This window comes from Streptopelia decaocto (assembly GCF_964273445.1).
Source record: "Streptopelia decaocto genome assembly, chromosome: 1".
NCBI classification, from domain to species: Eukaryota; Metazoa; Chordata; class Aves; order Columbiformes; family Columbidae; genus Streptopelia; species Streptopelia decaocto.
Genome location: NC_138663.1, coordinates 211,632,977 through 211,650,370, shown reverse-complemented (window position 1 = coordinate 211,650,370; position 17,394 = coordinate 211,632,977). Strand labels below are relative to the sequence as shown.

The 17,394-nt window shown below is 55.3% G+C and overlaps 2 protein-coding genes across 2 annotated transcripts; both read right to left on the bottom strand.

Moving 5' to 3' along the window:
- Positions 1-217: 217 nt before the first annotated feature.
- On the bottom strand, positions 218-10,299 carry LOC309447184 (uncharacterized protein; the record flags this gene model as incomplete). Its single annotated transcript, XM_082067570.1, has 5 exons — positions 218-2,257; positions 2,440-2,547; positions 3,260-3,386; positions 9,226-9,448; positions 9,563-10,299. The coding sequence occupies 5 exons, from the start codon at positions 10,297-10,299 to the stop codon at positions 693-695; spliced, it is 2,760 nt and encodes a 919-aa protein (XP_081923696.1). The 3' UTR covers positions 218-692.
- A 2,530-nt stretch (positions 10,300-12,829) lies between these two features.
- Positions 12,830-17,188, bottom strand: LOC309435393 (uncharacterized protein). The gene is made up of 5 exons (XM_082043577.1): positions 16,821-17,188; positions 16,551-16,712; positions 15,781-15,907; positions 15,190-15,297; positions 12,830-15,009 (listed from the first exon to the last, which is right to left on the bottom strand). The coding sequence occupies exons 3-5, from the start codon at positions 15,905-15,907 to the stop codon at positions 13,289-13,291; spliced, it is 1,956 nt and encodes a 651-aa protein (XP_081899703.1). The 5' UTR covers positions 16,551-16,712; positions 16,821-17,188; the 3' UTR covers positions 12,830-13,288.
- Positions 17,189-17,394: the final 206 nt, after the last annotated feature.

Genomic DNA, 17,394 nt, shown 5'->3' with positions numbered 1-17,394 from the left:
GCTTTGTTTTGCTAAAATAGACACAAGTTCAGTGAATGTGAGCAGAACTTTACAAGACACAGTTGAAGATGTCAGCAAATTTAGGTACTAGGTAATGCAAATTGGACAGTATAATAAAAGTCACAGAATCTCATAATTCTAAGAGATTCATTCTATTTAAAATGTATTTATTTAAGCTAAACACCTGATACAAAGCTTCAATGGGGCTGATCCAGTGATCCATGTAAAACTCATGGGATGAGATAAAGGCAGTTTCATAGGATAGAAGAGGAAAGGAATGATGACAATGATGATGATGACGTAAGAAAGCAAGTGATGCACAACAAAACCATTCACCACCCGCTGACCTATGTCCAGCCCGTCCCTGAGCCGCGGTCCCCCCATTCCTCTCCCACCAGTTTCTATACTGGACATGACACCATATGGTAAGGAACAGGCCTTTGGCCACTTTGGGGCAGCTATCCTGACTGTGCCCCCTCCCAGCTGGCAGGGCACCAGAACCTGAATAGTCCTTGACTGCTCAGCAATAACTCCAAACATCTCTGTATTAGCAACATTATTCTCATCCTCAATACAAAACACAGCACTATGCCAGCTAATAGGAAGAAAATTAACTCTCAAAAAACAGGACATGCCCCCACAGCCACCCCCACACCAGCCCCCAGTGCCCCACAGGCCCCTCAGCAGCAGATTCAGGGGGTGCCGGGCTGCGGAGGCGGCTGCAGGCTGGGGGTGCCGTGGGTGCGCTGGTGAGCCAGCATGAGCCTCTCCTTCCAAAACCGCTTCTCGCAGACACCGCACTGGAAGGGCTTGGCCTCTGCCTGCCCCCCTGCTGGGGATGGACCTGCGCTTTCCTGCCCACCATTCTCGGGCATAAGCCCTGGATCTTGGTGAACACGCTGGTGTCTGTTCAGATGCTTCTTCTCCCTGAAGCGTTTGCCACAGTCTGTGCAGGCGAAGGGTTTCTCTCCGGTGTGGGTGCGCTGGTGGACGGTGAGGGTTGACTTGTCCCTGAAGTTCTCACCACAATCTTTGCAGTTGAAGGGCTTCTCCCCGGTGTGGATGCGCTGGTGTATCAGGAGGCTCGACCTCTGGGAAAAGCTCTTGCCACAGTCAGAGCAGGCAAACGGCTTCTCCCCAGTGTGGATGCGCTGATGGATGATGAGGGTCGACTTCTCCCTGAAGCTCTTGCCGCAGTCACTGCAATGAAAGGGCTTCTCCCCAGTGTGAATGCGCTGGTGGATGCTGAGGGCACTATTATCCTTGAAGCTCTTGCCGCAGTCAGTGCAGGCAAACTGAGTCTCCCTGGTGTGGACGCACTCACGGATGATTCGCGTCGCCTTCCCGCTGAAGCTCTTGTTGCACTTGGTGCAGGAAAGGGGCTTCTCCCCAGAGTGGATGCGCTGGTGGCGCACCAAGTGCTGCCTAAGGACAAAGCTCTTGCCGCATTCATTGCAGGTGAAGGGCTTCTCACCACTGTGGATTTGCTGGTGACGTATCAGGTGAGGCCTCTTGACAAATTTCTTGCTGCATTTGGTGCAAACGAAGGGCTTCTCCCCAGTGTGGATGCGCTGGTGGGTGATGAGGGTCCCCTTATCCCCGAAGCTCTTGCCACAGTCACTGCAGGCGTAAGGTTTGCCCCTGGTGTGGATGTGCTTGTTGTTGATGAGGCTCTTGCTGTCTCTGAAGCTCTCACCACAATCCCTGTAGGGAAGGGGCTTTTCCCCCGTGTGGTTGCGCTGGTGCCTCAGCAGGCTGTCCCTGCGGACAAACCTCTTGCCACAGTCAGTGCAGGCAAAGGGCTTCTCCCCGGTGTGGATGCGCTGGTGTGTCAGGAGGATCGACCTCTGGGAAAAGCTCTTGCCGCAATCAGTGCAGGCAAAGGACTTCTCCCCGGTGTGGATGCGCTGATGCATCAGCATTTTTGCCTTCTGAGTGAAGCTCTTGCCACAGTCGGTGCAGTGGAAGGGACGCTCACACTTGTTGCTCTGCACATGGACATCCAGCGCCGACTGGCTCTTGAAGATCTTGTCGCAATTGGGGCACGTGGCAGGGATCTTCTCCAATGACCGGGGCTCTGGGTGTGGGGAGAGGTGTGGGTGCTCCAAACGGTCTCCCTGGATCCCACCGGGCTGGTCACAGGCAGAGCTCCCCTGCTGCCTCCTGCCTGGGTTTGGCATCCCCGGGAGCAGAGCGGTGGGTGTCAGCAGCTCCTTGGGAACCCCCTCGGCCCCCCTCTGCATGATGGGGCTGATGGCTGCGGGGGAAGAGAGATCGGGGTCACTGCTGGGGACAGGACGGGCATGTGGCACCCATCCCCATGGGGAGCGGCACGAGCACCCTGCCAGCCCCACACCTTTCCTGGTGCATGGGGCACCTGCAGGAAGAGGACAGTGCAACATAAACCCCCCACCAGCCCCACGAATCCCCAACACCCACCTGGCACAGGGTTCTGGTGGCTCTGCTGCTCCCCAGGGGGCTCTGGCACACACGGTGTCTCTTCTCGCTCCATCTTGCAGATGATCTCTGGTTTGTCGTTGGCCCAGCCTGTCCGGGGCACAGAGAGAAGCCCCCTCTCCCGCACTGCCGGGACAGCAGCACCGGCCCCCGCACCCACAGCCCCAGCATCCCCCCCACCCCGCTCCTCTCTCCTGTCCCTGCCAGGCTGCGGCTTCAGCCCCCACATCCCTGCACCTACAGCCTCCTCTCGCCTCGCCCCCATCACCTCGGCCACTCTCCTGCACACAGGACACCTGGGAACAGCTCAAAGCTGCACCTGGGAGGTTTAGACTGGATGTGAGGAAGCATTTCTGTACTGAGGGGTGGTCAAACCCTGGAACAGGCTGCCTGGAGAGACAGTCGATGCCCCAAGCCTGTCCCTGTTTGAGAGACGTTTGCAGAATGCCCGTAACAACACGCTGCAGTTTGTACTCAGCTCTGAAGTGGTCTGACAGGTGGACTGGATGGATATTGAAAGTCCCTTTCAACTGAAAAGGTGCTCCATCCCATCCCACCCCATCCCACCCCATCCCACCCCATCCCATCCCATCCCATCCCATCCCATCCCATCCCATCCCATCCCATCCCATCCCATTCTCTCTCCCAGGACCGCTCTCCACAGGAGGCTGCCTGGCAGGGTAAAACCTGCAATTGCAACCGCTATGTCAGCGCTTGGGCAGCACGTTCAGGGGCTCCAGCTCAGTTAAAGAGGTGAATTCCAGCACAATCCCATCCCAACATCACCAGAGAGAGTCCTCACCCAGCGAGGCGACCATCTGGTAGTTCTCCAGCATCACCTCCCGGTAGAGCTGCCGCTGACAGCCCGACAGCTTTGCCCACTCCTCGGGGGAGAAGTAGAGCGCCACGTCCTCAAACGTCACCGACATCTGCAGCAAGAAGCACACCCGGCTCAGCACACCCCACCACATGGTTGCTAAACACCTCTGACAAAATAATCAGTTGCCAAGCAGGGCCCTGCAGGCACTTGGGGCTCTGGCATCCTGTGGTCATCGCTGGGAGAGTTCAGAGAATCCTGTGCCAGGGAAGGTCAGGGGCGAAGGTGCAGTCTTGGCACATCGGAGTGGCACGGCAGGGCCATCCGGGCACAGGGGGCTCTTTCAGCGGGTCTCTAGGCAGGGGAACACCCCACCAGCTGTGCTGGATGAGAGGCAGAGCTGGCAGGCTTAGCGGCAGGTTTCCCCTGCTCGTGCCAGATTAGGCACCCATGCAACCTGGACAGTCCCATGGCCCTTTTGCCATTGCTGCACCACGGCACCAGCCAGGGCAATCCCAGCCCGTGGTGGCCTTGAAGCCATAGCAGTGCCTGACCCCCACCTTGCCACAGCAGCCTGAAGTGCAGAGATGGAGGCCCGTGCAGGTATTGATCCGGGAAGAGGGAGGTGGGATGCTCCAGATTCCACTCGAGATGCTTGTCCCGTCACCAGCCGCACCAGCACAGCCAGGACAGATGGTCCCTGCCAAGGACAACATTTTCATGAAGAAATCAGGGGCACAAGTTCACTCACCTGCCCACAGCTGCCTTCCCTGCACCCCGAGCCTCCACAGCTACTGGGAAAAGGACCGAACAAAGAGCATCAAACACTGACCCGGCCAGCTCGGGGCAAAGCTTAGAAGGAGCCACAAGAAAAAAGGGGTATTGGAAGCTCCCGAGTACCCAAATCTTGCTCCGGTGCCCCACAAGGGCAGCACGAAGATGTGCGGGGGTGTCCCGGGGGTCTGAGCACCCGGCCCGGCCCCAGCCCAGCCCTTCCCAGCGCCGGGGCCGCCAGGGCCGGATCCAGGGGGGCCCGGGCGGCTGGGACACGGAGCAGCGTGTCCGCGTTGCACGGGGGCCACGGGGCGAGCCGGGGAAAGGCCGGAGCGCCGGGGGGAGCCGGGCCCTAAGGGGAGCGCGGGGGGGTCCGGCAGGGCTGGGGGGCGGCCGGCGGAGGGGAGAGCACGGGAGAGGCCGTCGGGGCCGGGGTTCCCTCCCGGGGCCGCCCGGCGGGGGATGCCCGCGGCCGGGGAGCGCCGGGACCCCGCGGGCCAGCAGCGCCCATCCCCGTGCCGCGCGCCCGCCGCCCGCCGCCCCTACCTGCGCCGGGGCCGCGCCGCCAGCCCCGCACGGACAAAGGCGGCGCCGGGAGCCGCCGGCAGCGTCAGCCCGGGAGGGCCGCCCGCCGCCGGGGCAGCACGGGAGGTGTAGTCCTGCCGCTCCGCCCCGCTCGGCTCGGGGGGGCGGGCACCGGGAGCACCGCTGTGTCCTTGCGGCCCCTGTGTTTCCTCTTTATCTCTGGGACTGGTCTTCTAGGTCCCCTCGTCACCACTGAGCCACGTCGAGATAAGTGTACTGTATGCAGCCTGGAATTCCAGCGAGCCTGGTCATCACGCTAAGTTGGGCCACTCATGCTGAAACAGTTTGTTCGAACAAAATAATACAGCTTAAAAAATAGAATACAATTAAAATGTTAAGTTTGATTAAAGTTGTTCTGCAACAGTGGGCTGGAGACGTGGGCTGACAGGAACCTCATGAAGTCCAACAAGTGCAGAGTCCTGTCCCGGGGAGGAACCAGCCCAGGCACCAGCACAGGCCGGGGCCACCCGGCTGGAAAGCAGCTCGGCAGAGAAGGTCCTGGTGGGCACCACGCTGGCCATGAGCAAAGGTGTCCTGGGCTGCATCAGGAGGAGCGTGGCCAGCAGGCCGAGGGAGGGGATCCTCAGCTGGGAGAGCTGGGGTGTTCACCTGGAGAAGAGCCGGCTCGGGGGGATCAGCCATGTCCAGCAATACCTGGGTACCCTTGGGAGTCCTCTCTTCTTACGAGTGGAAAGATGCATATTTAGAAAGCATCATTCTAGACTTTGGGGATCGCTTGAGTCTGAATCGGACATGTAGTAATTGAACTCCTAAAGGGTATCCAAATCTGTGTTTTATAATGTTGTTGGAGTGCTGAATAATTTTGGATAAACCCCATTTCTAGTTGGTTCTGCGCTAACAGTGCCAACTAGAATAAATTCGGTTAGGAGCTTATCGCCTGTCGAAATTGATTTTGTGGGTGCCTCCATGACAAATGCTCATCCCCAATAGCTGAGATACTGGTCTGTACGGGTGGGGAGGAGAAGTTATCCTTGAATTGCTGGAATCTCAGGACACTTTCTCAGTTGACCTGTCTGGCAGTTTCTCCACAGTGGAGACATTGTCACATCCCACCCAGAGGTATGGGTGGGAGGAGAGGTGACTCAGTTCATGGGTCACCGTGTTTGGAAAAGAGTATACATAATACTTAAGGTCTGTAAACAAAAGGCTTTTATTTAGCAGCTTGGCCCAATTGGAAAATGATTTAATGGGTGAGGGATTTATGTGATTTAAGTTCAGTCAGTAAGCATAAAAAGTTTGCAGCACATGTGCGGCTGTAAATCTTACGTTAATATGTTACTTATAAAAAGGTAAGGAAAAGAATATAGGAAAGAAAGAAGAGAGAGAGATGTCACCATCCTTATTGAAGAGAAGCTGCCAAATTAATATATACCGTGATAAAGTTACAAAGGTTGTACCCATCATTAAGCAATTGACAGGCAGTGAATGCTTTCTGGCTACCTACAAAACCAGGTAATATTTTTAAGTTTTAGAACCTTCTGCGTGACAAGAAGGAGACAGAAGATTAAGTGCTACATTGTTTAGAAGCAGAGTGCTTATTTCATATTTAATCAATAGTTAATAGATTTATTGTAAGTCAGAAACTAAACAATTATAACTAACATCATCAATTATTTCTTAGTATAGATGTATTGTAGGTCAATATTTTAAAAATTGTAATCCATATGTAGTAATTATGTGGATATAAGCAGCACAAGAGCACCAAGTCTTTGGAGCACTTATGGAGGCTGATCCCCAGCGTTCCCCACCGCTGATAAAATAAAGAATGCCACTTGACATGATGACTGACCCTGCTGTCCCGTTTATTTCTACGTTTCATTATGGCTCTGCTTTGTATATGATGTGGTTCATACTCTGTGATCCAGTCCCGTGCAGCGTGCTCCGGTGTCTTGTTCGGTTCCTGCCATGAGACTGGTGGGTCATCCTCAGGATGGGGGGTGGGCCACCAGTGCTGGCACAGCTGGGCTTTTTACAAACCTGTGCATTGCCTGCCTGCATAATCTTTGGTCTTTTGCGTAGGCATCACTGGGGTGTGATTGTGAAAGATGGAAGAGGCCTGAAGGGTCTCAGGCCTCAGGGTCGTGGCAGTCTGGGTGCCCTTCAACACGGCCCCCACCTCCTGCATCAGCCAGCCGGCCTTTGCCTGTGGCTTGTTAGCTTGTCGTTGATATGTAAATTGCAATTCACCTTATCATGATTTGTCCCATCTCCTGCTACTAGGGATGTCCCATCCCCTGTGGCTGGATGTTGCAGAACTGGTTTTGCCACAGTGGCTGAGACTCTACCCTTTCAGTCTCTGACAGACACAAGACAGTAGGAAAGAAGACAGAGTTCCTATGTCTGACTGGAGCTGGCCAGCCAATTCATCCCCTGTTTTACCCTCACTTTCTTTCCAGAACATTAGTGCCAATGGACTGGTAATGACGATAGTGCGCTCTATAGAAACTTCTGCCACATGGCTTACGTGCATTGGACTTCATCTGGACGTCTTGGAATCATTATAAATCACCTCCAACACAGCTAATTCCCAAAAGCACCGGATACTTCTCTCCAAGGTGGTCCACGTGCCTGGGTGAGAAACAACATCTCCCTTGAAGGGGTACATTTCCCACACACCTGACAGAAGTCACCTCCAGAGCCTGAGGGCTTGTGTCTTTTTCCCGGTCGCCTTGTCAATTCCCCGTCCCTAGACAGGGATCCCAGCTGCTCTGCTTCCCTACCCTCTAATTCCAGGGTACTGGCTCCGTTGTCATAGAATGTCCTGGGTTGGAAAGGACCCACAAGGACCATCGAGTCCAACTCCTGTCCTGGCATAGGACAACCCCAAAAATCACACCATGTGTCTGAGAGCATCGTCCAAACGCTTCTTGAATATTGTCAGGGTTGGGTTGTGCTTGCAACAGTGCTTAGATCACTTAAGGCAAAGTGTGACTTAACACAGTTCGATGGCAAGGTTCACTCTAGTACTTCTTGCATGGGGGAAATATGCCAAGGAGAATCAGGTGAGAGTTGTTTTAGAGTGATTTAGAGAGGGACAGGAGATGTGAAAGGGTAGAGGGAGGCCCTCCTGTTGGGTCACCAGGTTCAGAATGGACTCCCTTGCCCTCCGAACTCCTTCTCAGAGAGGAGTCCAAGTGCTGATGGATCCAAACTTAGATCCAGATTTGATCAACCATTCATCTCTAAAAGATGTAGAAGGTAAGGGAAAGCAGGTAAGGGATTCTTTGAATTTACAGCCAATGGATTATACATGCTCACCTGATTCTCTATATCGCTTGCCTCGAGTTTCAAAGTTTCATCATTCAGCATCTCAACCTGCTTACCTCTCCTCCAGGGCCTGGAGCCAGGTCACTCCAAAGTCTGGATCCCAGGTCTCTTGAAGCAACTTCTCAGGCATCAAAACTCACAGAAATAAACAATTCAATGGGAGTGGTCCATCAGAAGGGTCAGATCTAGCTGGGTTCTTTCACAGAGCCGCCGAGCCCAGCATAGAAGTCTCTGGGTAATTATACCCTCATAGAATATTTACCTGACTCTCATGATGATTCAGTCCAATAGTGATATTTGAGTCTGGGCTCTTCTTGGCTCTCATTGGATCCTTCTCTTGTGTTGCTGCAAACTTTGTTGATAGTCCATAGCTGCTTCGTGCTGGCCTTGAAGATGTTATTTGGCTCAAGTAGGTCCTGTTTTGCTCGATAAGGTACAAAACAGGGCTTACTGTGCAGGTTGATGGTTTGTAGCTGCTTCCTTTTGCTCAAGTAGACACAAGTTCAGAGAATGTGGGCAGAACTTTACAACACCCAGTTTAAGATTTCAACAAATTTAGCTACAAAGTAACGTGAAGCAGACAATATAATAAAAATCACACAACCTTATGTTCTAAGTGATGCATTCTATTTAAAACCTATTTATTTAAGCTAAATAATACACATAAAACTTAAATTTGACTCATCCAGTGATGTGTGTAAAACTCCTGGGATGTGACAAAGACAGTTACATAGGTTACAAGACGAGAGGAATAATGAGAGTGATGATAATGTAAGAATATACAAAACAAACCCTGCACAACACAGTTGCTCACCACCCGCTGACAGGTGGACAGTGGGTCCCAAGCCATGGTGACCGCGGCAAACTCCCTCGTTTCTATATTGAGCATGACGTCAGATGGTAAGGAACAGCCCTTTGGTCACTTTGTTTCAACTGTCCCGGCTGTGTCCCCTCTCAGCTGACAGGGCACCAGAAGATGAAAAGTCCTGCTCAGCAACAACTAAAACATCCAGGTATTAGGAACATTGTTCTCATCCTCAATCCAAACCACTGCACTAAAACAGCTACTAGGAAGAAAATTTACCCTATCAAAACAAACCCCACAGGACATGCCCCCACATCCCCCCACAGCAGCCCCAACACCCCACGGGCCCCTCAGCAGCAGATTCAGGGGGTGCCGGGCTGCGGAGGCGGCTGCAGGCTGGGGGTGCCGTGGGTGCGCTGGTGAGCCAGCATGAGCCTCTCCTTCCAAAACCGCTTCTCGCAGACACCGCACTGGGCTTGGCCTCTGTCTGCCCCCCTACTGGGGAAGGACCCTCCCTCTTCTGCTGGACAACCTCCAGCACACGTCCCGGGCCCTGGTGCACCTGCTGGTGTCTCTTCAGGTGGCCCGTCTGCATGAAGGTCCTGCCATGCTCGCCATACTTGTAGGGTTTCTCCCCTGTGTGGATGCGCTCATGAACGACGAGGGTCCTCTTCTTCCTGAAGGTCTTGGGGCAGTGGGAGCAGGTGAAGTCCTTCTCTATGCTGTGGATGCGCTGATGCCTCAGCAGCTGCTGCCAGTGGCTGAAGCTCTTGCCGCACTCGGTGCAGGTGAAGGGCTTCTCCTCAGTGTGGATGCGTTGGTGACTCAGCAGTTGCTGCCTCTGGACAAAGCTCTTGCCACAGTCGGTGCATGAGAAGGGTTTCTCCCCGGTGTGCATCCGCTGGTGAATCCGCAGGTACTGCCTCTGGGCAAAGCTCTTGCCGCAGTCAGTGCAGGGAAAGGGCTTTTCACCAGTGTGGATGCGCTGGTGGATGATGAGGTCGGTATTATCCCTGAAGCTCTTGCTGCACTTGGTGCAGGGAAAGGGCTTCTCCCCAGAGTGGATGCGCTGGTGGTGCACCAAGTGCTGCCTAAGGACAAAGCTCTTGACGCACTCAGTGCACGTGAAGGGCTTCTTCCCACTGTGCATTTGCTGGTGGCACACCAGGTGATGCCTCAGGTAAAAGCTCTTGCTGCAGTTGGTGCAGGGAAAGGGCTTCTCCCCAGTGTGGATGTACTGATGCATCAGCAGGTTTGACCTGTAGATGAAGCTCTTGCCACAGTCGGTGCAGTGGAAGGGACGCTCACGCATGTTGCTCTGCACGTGGACATCCAGCGCCGACTGGCTCTTGAAGATCTTGTCACAATTGCGGCACGTGGCAGGGATCTTCTCCAATGACCGGGGCTCTGGGAGTGGGGAGAGGTGTGGGTGCTCCAAACGGTCTCCCTGGATCCCACCGGGCTGGTCACAGGCAGAGCTCCCCTGCTGCCTCCTGCCTGGGTTTAGCATCCCCGGGAGCAGAGCGGTGGGTGTCAGCAGCTCCTTGGGAACCCCCTCGGCCTCCCTCTGCATGATGGGGCTGATGGCTGCAGGGGAAGAGAGATTGGGGTCACTGCTGGGGACAGGAAGGGCATGTGGCACCCATCCCCATGGGGAGCGGCACGAGCACCCTGCCAGCCCCACACCTTTCCTGGTGCATGGGGCACCTGCAGGAAGAGGACAGTGCAACATAAACCCCCCACCAGCCCCACGAATCCCCAACACCCACCTGGCACAGGGCTCTGGTGCCTCTGCTGCTCCCCAGGGGCTCTGGCACACACGGTATCTCTTCTCGCTCCATCTTGCAGATGATCTCTGGTTTGACGGTGGCCCAGCCTGTCCAGAGCACAGAGAGAAGCCCCCTCTCCCGCACTGCCGGGACAGCAGCACCGGCCCCCGCACCCACAGCCCCAGCATCCCCCCCACCCCGCTCCTCTCTCCTGTCCCTGCCAGGCTGCGGCTTCAGCCCCCACATCCCTGCACCTACAGCCTCCTCTCGCCTCGCCCCCGTCACCTCGGCCACTCTCCTGCAGACAGGACACCTGGGAACAGCTCAAAGCTGCGCCTGGGAGGTTTAGACTGGATGTGAGGAAGCATTTCTGTACTGAGGGGGTGGTCAAACCCTGGAACAGGCTGCCTGGAGAGGCAGTCAATGCCCCAAGCCTGTTCCTGTTTGAGAGACACTTGGACAATGCCAATGCCCTTCAAAACTTGCTGCAATTTTGGTCAGCCCTGAAGTGGTCAGGAAGTTGGACTAGATGGATAATGAATTACAGAATCACAGAATGTTAGGGATTGGAAGGGACCTCAAAAGATCATCCAGTCCAATCCCCCTGCTGGAGCAGGAACACTTGAAGTTCCCTTCCAACTGAAATAGGCTGTTCAATCCCATCTCGTCCCATCCCATCCCATCCCATCCCATCCCATCCCATCCCATCCCATCCCATCCCGTCCCATCCTCTCTCCCAGGACCTCTCTCCACAGGAGGCTGCCTGGCAGGGTAAGACCTGCAATTGCAACCACTACGTCAGCGCTTGGGCAGCACGTTCAAGGTCTCCAGCTCAGTTAAAGAGGTGAATTCTGGCACAATCTGAAAGATGAGTCCAGGTGCTGATGGATCCAGACTTAGTCCCAGACTTAGTCAATGGTTTGTGTCCAGCAGACACTGAGGGTCAATGGAAAACAGTAAGGGATTTGTCAGGGACCATATTTTAAGTTAAAGGTCTCAAAATTTGTTTGATCCTGTCTCTGCCATGACCGACTACGTCATTTTTCAGAGACCTGCCTGGATACAAGCCACACAGAAGCTGCCCAGCTCCAGGCAACAGGGGACTTGTCTGGTTACAAGCGATCACCTTCACCTGCCGAGGCACACACGGTCCCAGCGTGCTGGGACTGAGAGCACGTAATGTGGACCAGGCAGTATATGCCCAGGAAATGACATCCCAAAATAGCCCCAAAATACCTTATAAAAGACTATATGACCATGTAGTACCGTGTGAATGATCCGGAGACCCTCATCACCGACAGGTATTACATGTGTATGACTCAGGGTCATAAGGGGTGGTTAATTTGTGATTGACAAACAAACTGCCTTCCCAAGATGCACTGCCTCGCCTACTAGAGAGAAAATGCCACTGGTTCGACCCATGGTGGTGAGTGTCTCTTGCAAATCTACCCCCACTGCTCGCTAGGTTTCCTCATTTCCCATCTCTTTCTCCATGTCCTATCACCATTTTCTTACAGACATCCATTTAGAGAAGTATTTAATAAAGTTCCTTAATTAAGTGGCATTTGACCGCACTTGCATCTTAACCTCACTCTGGGTATAATTTATGATCTCTCCAGCTCGGAGCTTCCCAGACCAGAAAGTAACAGGATTATATGACTTTATGGCCAAATATTATCTCTGCACAGCCAATTCTTTATATCAGTTGTGTGCTGGTTTGACTGAAAGTAAGTTAATGTTCTTCATGCAGCTAGAAATCATTCTTTTTCATAGCTAGCACAGTCATTGTTTGAATTTAGTTGGAAAACAAGAAGATGGCATCCCAGCACATAGTTAATGTTCTTAATTGCTCTTTTCCGAGAGCCAAGGTCTCCGAGCTCTCTGCCCACAGGTGTGAGGCAGCTGGGACAGAGGGCATGGATGGGACAGATGTTGACTGACATCAGGCTGATCAATAAGAATATTCCATGCCATTAGCATCATGCTTCAGATTTAAGGAGATTCAGGATCTGATGGCTGGCAGCAGAATCAGGATGGAGTTGGGGCAGACTCAGGATAGACAGTGATGGAGATCCATTCTGGTTCTGCTCCGTTTCAGGGAGTTCTGTTTGGGAGTGTCATCAGTTGAGCCTTTTGCCATCCTGCCGTGTTGCAGTGGCCTCTGAGCCTCTTCGACTTTTGTGAACGTTGATGGTTTGTAGCTGGTTTCTTTTGCTAAAGTAGACACAATTTTGGTGAATGTGACCAGAACTTTATAACACACCATTTAAGATTTCAGGAAATTTAGCTACTAACTAACACAAAGAGGACAGTATACAAAAAAATCACACAGGCTTATAATTCTAAGTGATACATTCTATGTGAAATGTATTTATTTAAGCTAAATACCAAAATCTTAAATTGGGCTCGTCCAGTGATCTGTGTAAAACTTGTGGGTTGAGATAAAGCAGTTGAATAGAAGAGAAAGGGAATAATGACAATGATAATGATGTAAGAATATACAAAACAAGCAATGCACAACACAAACACTTAGCACCCGCTGACTGATGCTCGGCCTGTCCCTGAGCCATGGTGCCCCTGGTAAACTCCCCCCAGTTTCTATACTGAGCATGATGTCATATAGAAAGAACAGCCCTTTGGCCACTTTGGGGCAGCTTTCCTGGCTGTGTCCCCTCCCAGCTGGCAGGGCACCAGAGGCTGAAAGTGCTGCTCAGCAACAACTAAAACATACACGTGTTAGCAATATTATTCTCATTCTCAATCCAAAACATGGGAAGCTACTAGGAAGAAAATTTACTCTGTCCCAAAGAAAACAAGGACATTCCCCCACAGCCACCCCCACAGCAGCCGCTGGTGACCAACAGGCCCCTCAGCAGCAGATTCGGGGGTGCCGGGCTGCGGAGGCGGCTGCAGGCTGGGGGTGCCGTGGGTGCGCTGGTGAGCCAGCATGAGACTCTCCTTCCAAAACCGCTTCTTGCAGACACCGCACTGGAAGGGCTTGGCCTCTGCCTGCCCCCCTGCTGCAGACAGATCTCCCCTCTTCTGCTGGCTACCCACTGGCACAAGACCCAGGCCATGGTGCACCCGCTGGTGTCTCTTCAGGAGCTTCTTCTCCCTGAAGCTCTTGCTGCAGTTGATGCAGGTGAAGGGCTTCTCCCCAGTGTGGATGCGCTGGTGGATCATGAGGGTTGCCTTCTCCCTAAAGCTCTTGCCACAGTCGGTGCAGGTGAAGGGCTTCTCCCCGGTGTGGATGCGCTGGTGGATGATGAGGCTGTTGTTCTCCCTGAAGCTCTTGCCACAGCCAATGCACACAAAGGGCTTCTCTCCTGTGTGGATGCGCTGGTGGGTGATGAGAGTCGCCTTCTGCCTGAAGCTCTTGCCACAGTTGGTGCAGGCAAAGGGTTTCTCCCCAGTGTGGATGCGCTGGTGGATGATGAGGCTCTTCCTGTCTCTGAAGCTCTTGCTGCACTTCGTGCAGGCAAAGGGTTTTTCCCCAGTGTGGATGCGCTGGTGGATGATGAGGCTCTTCTTATCCTTGAAGCTCTTGCTGCAGTTGGTGCAAGCAAAGGGTTTCTCCCCAGTGTGGATGCAGTGGTGCCCTAGACTGTCGGGCCTTTTGACAAAGCTCTTGCCACAGTAGGAGCAGGTAAAGAGCTTCTGCTCGGTATGCATTCGCTCATGGATGATGAGTTTCTTCTTCTCCCTGAAGCTCTTGCTGCAGTTTGTGCAGGCAAAGGGTTTCTCCCCAGTGTGGATGCGCTGGTGGATGATGAGGCTCTTCTTATACCTGAATCTCTTGCTGCAGTCATTGCAACTGAAGGGCTTCTCCCCAGTGTGGATGCGTTGGTGGATGATGAGGCTCTTCTTCTCCCTGAAGCTCTTGCCACAGTCAGAGCATGCAATAGGCTTCTCCCCAGTGTGGGTGCGCTGGTGGATGATGAGGCTGTTCTTCTCCCTGAACCTCTTGCCGCAGTCAGTGCAGGCAATGGGCTTCTCCCCGGTGTGGATGCGCTGGTGCCTCAGTAGGCTGTCCCTGCGGCCAAAACTCTTGCCACAGTCAGGGCAGGTGAAGGGCTTCTCCCCAGTATGGACGCTCTTGTGGTTGACGAGCTTGGACTTCTCCCTGAAGCTCCTGCCACAGTCAGTGCAGGTGAAGGGCTTCTCCCCAGTGTGGATGCGCTGGTGACTCAGCAGTTGCTGCCTCTGGACAAAGCTCTTGCCACAGTCATTGCAGGTGAAGGGTTTCTCACCGGTGTGGATGCGCTGGTGGATGATGAGGGTCGACTTCTTTGTGAAACTCTTGCTGCAGTCTCCACAGGCAAAGGGCTTCTCGCTGCTGTGCACACGGTGATTCAGTGGGTTCTGTTTGTATATGTCCCCACCTGACTGGCCACAGGCCAAGCCCATCTGATGTCTTGTGCCAGGGTTTGGCATCCCAGGGAGCAGGGAGGTGGGTCCTGGCAGCCCCTCAGGGACATGCTTGGGCTCCTTCTGCGTCCCAGGACTGATGGCTGCTGGGGAGGAGATGCAGGGGTCACTGCCAAGGACAGAATGAGCAGGAGGGACTCCATTCCATGAGGAACAGCATGGGTACCCTGCCAGCCTTGCACCCTCTCAGGGACATGGATCACCTGAGGCAAGGGGACAGTGCACCTTGAACTCCCAAACACCCCTGCCAGAAGCCTGGTACCCACCTGGCACAGGGCTCTGGTGTCTCTGCCGCTCCCCAGGGAGATCTGTCACGCACAGTGTCTCTTCTCGCTCCATCTTGCAGATGATCTCTGGCTTAACATTGGCCCAGCCTGTCCGGGGCACAGAGAGAAGCCCCCTCTCCCGCACTGCCGGGACAGCAGCACCGGCCCCCGCACCCACAGCCCCAGCATCCCCCCCACCCCGCTCCTCTCTCCTGTCCCTGCCAGGCTGCGGCTTCAGCCCCCACATCCCTGCACCTACAGCCTCCTCTCGCCTCGCCCCGTCACCTCGGCCACTCTCCTGCACACAGGACTCCTGGGAACAGCTCAAAGCTGCGCCTGGGAGGTTTAGACTGGATGTGAGGAAGCATTTCTGTACTGAGGGTGGTCAAACCCTGGAAGAGGCTTCACCCCACCCCATCCCATTCTCCCTCCCACGACCACAGGAGGCTGCCTGGCAGGGTATAACTTGCAGACGCAACTGCTCAGGCAGCAATAGAGACAGCTGGATTTTCCCATTCAAGGACTCCAGCTCACTTAAAGAGATGAATTCTTACTTGACCCCAGCCCAACATCACCAGAGAGAGTCCTCACCCAGCGAGGCGACCATCTGGTAGTTCTCCAGCATCACCTCCTGGTAGAGCTGCCGCTGAGAGCCCGACAGCTTTGCCCACTCCTCGGGGGAGAAGTAGAGCGCCACGTCCTCAAACATCACCGACATCTGCAGCAAGAAGCACACCCGGCTCAGCACACCCCACCGCATGGTTGCTAAACACCTCTGCCGAAAACCTGCTGCTGCCAAGCAGGGTCCCTCTGGTACCAGGGGCTCTGGCATCCCAAGGGCAGTGCTGACAGAGCTCAGAGCATCCTGTGCAAGGTAAGGGCAAGGACAGAGGGGCAGTCTTGGCACAGCCGGGTGGCACAAAAGGGCCACTAGGGCATGGGGGACTCACTGAGCAGGGCCCTGGGTTGCAAGACACCCCATCAGCTGTGCTGAGTAGAGGGGCAGGGCTGGCAGGCTTAGAGGCAGGTTTCCCCTGCTCGTGCCAGATTAGAGGACCACGCCAGAGCAGTGTGGACTGTGCCCTGTCCCACACCCACGCCACAAACCAGATCACCCACCAGGACCGGACACAGCACCGTGACACAAGGGCTGGCCCGAGGCCTGGCAGCAGGCACGCTCCTGCCAGCCCCTGCCCGTGGTGCGGCTCAGCGGGCAGGAACGGGAGCACCCTGCACTGCACCGGGTCTCAAACCACTTCTCTCCTGCATTGCCCCAATGCATCTGGACCTGCAACTTGGCCAGTCCCTTCGCAATCCCAGCCCGTGGTGTCCCCAGAGCCGGGGCCGTGCCTGACCCCCACCTTGCCCCAGCAGCCTGGAGCCCGGCGCGTCGCTGCTCTCGGCGCGGAGATGGAGGCCCGTGCAGGTATTGATCCAGGAAGAGGGAGGCGAGATGCTCCGGATTCCACACGAGGAGCCTGTCCCGTCACCAGACGCACCAGCACAGCCAGGACAGATGGTCCCTGCAAGCACAACATTTTCATGAAGAAATCAGGGGCACAAGTTCACTCACCTGCCCACAGCTGCCTTCCCTGCACCCCGAGCCTCCACAGCTACGGGAAAATACCAACCCAAAGAGCGTCGCCTACTGACCCTTCCAGCTCTGGGTAATGATGAGAAAGAGCCACAAAAACAGGAGTTCTGGAATTTCGCGAGTACCCAAATCTTGCTCCGGTGCCCCACAAGGGCAGCAGGAAGATGTGCGGGGTGTCCCGGGGGTCTGAGCACCCGGCCCGGCCCCAGCCCAGCCCTTCCCAGCGCCGGGGCCGCCAGGGCCGGATCCAGGGGGGCCCGGGCGGCTGGGACACGGAGCAGCGTGTCCGCGTTGCACGGGGGCCACGGGGCGAGCCGGGGAAAGGCCGGAGCGCCGGGGGGAGCCGGGCCCTAAGGGGAGTGCGGGGGGGTCCGGCAGGGCTGGGGGGCGGCCGGCGGAGGGAGAGCACGGGAGAGGCCGTCGGGGCCGGGGTCCCCTCCGCCGGGACCCCGCGGGCCAGCAGCGCCCATCCCCGTGCCGCGGGCCCGCCGCCCGCCGCCCCTACCTGCGCCGGGGCCGCGCCGCCAGCCCCGCACGGACAAAGGCGGCGCCGGGAGCCGCCGGCAGCGTCCGCCCGGGAGGGCCGCCCGCCGCCGGGGCAGCACGGGAGG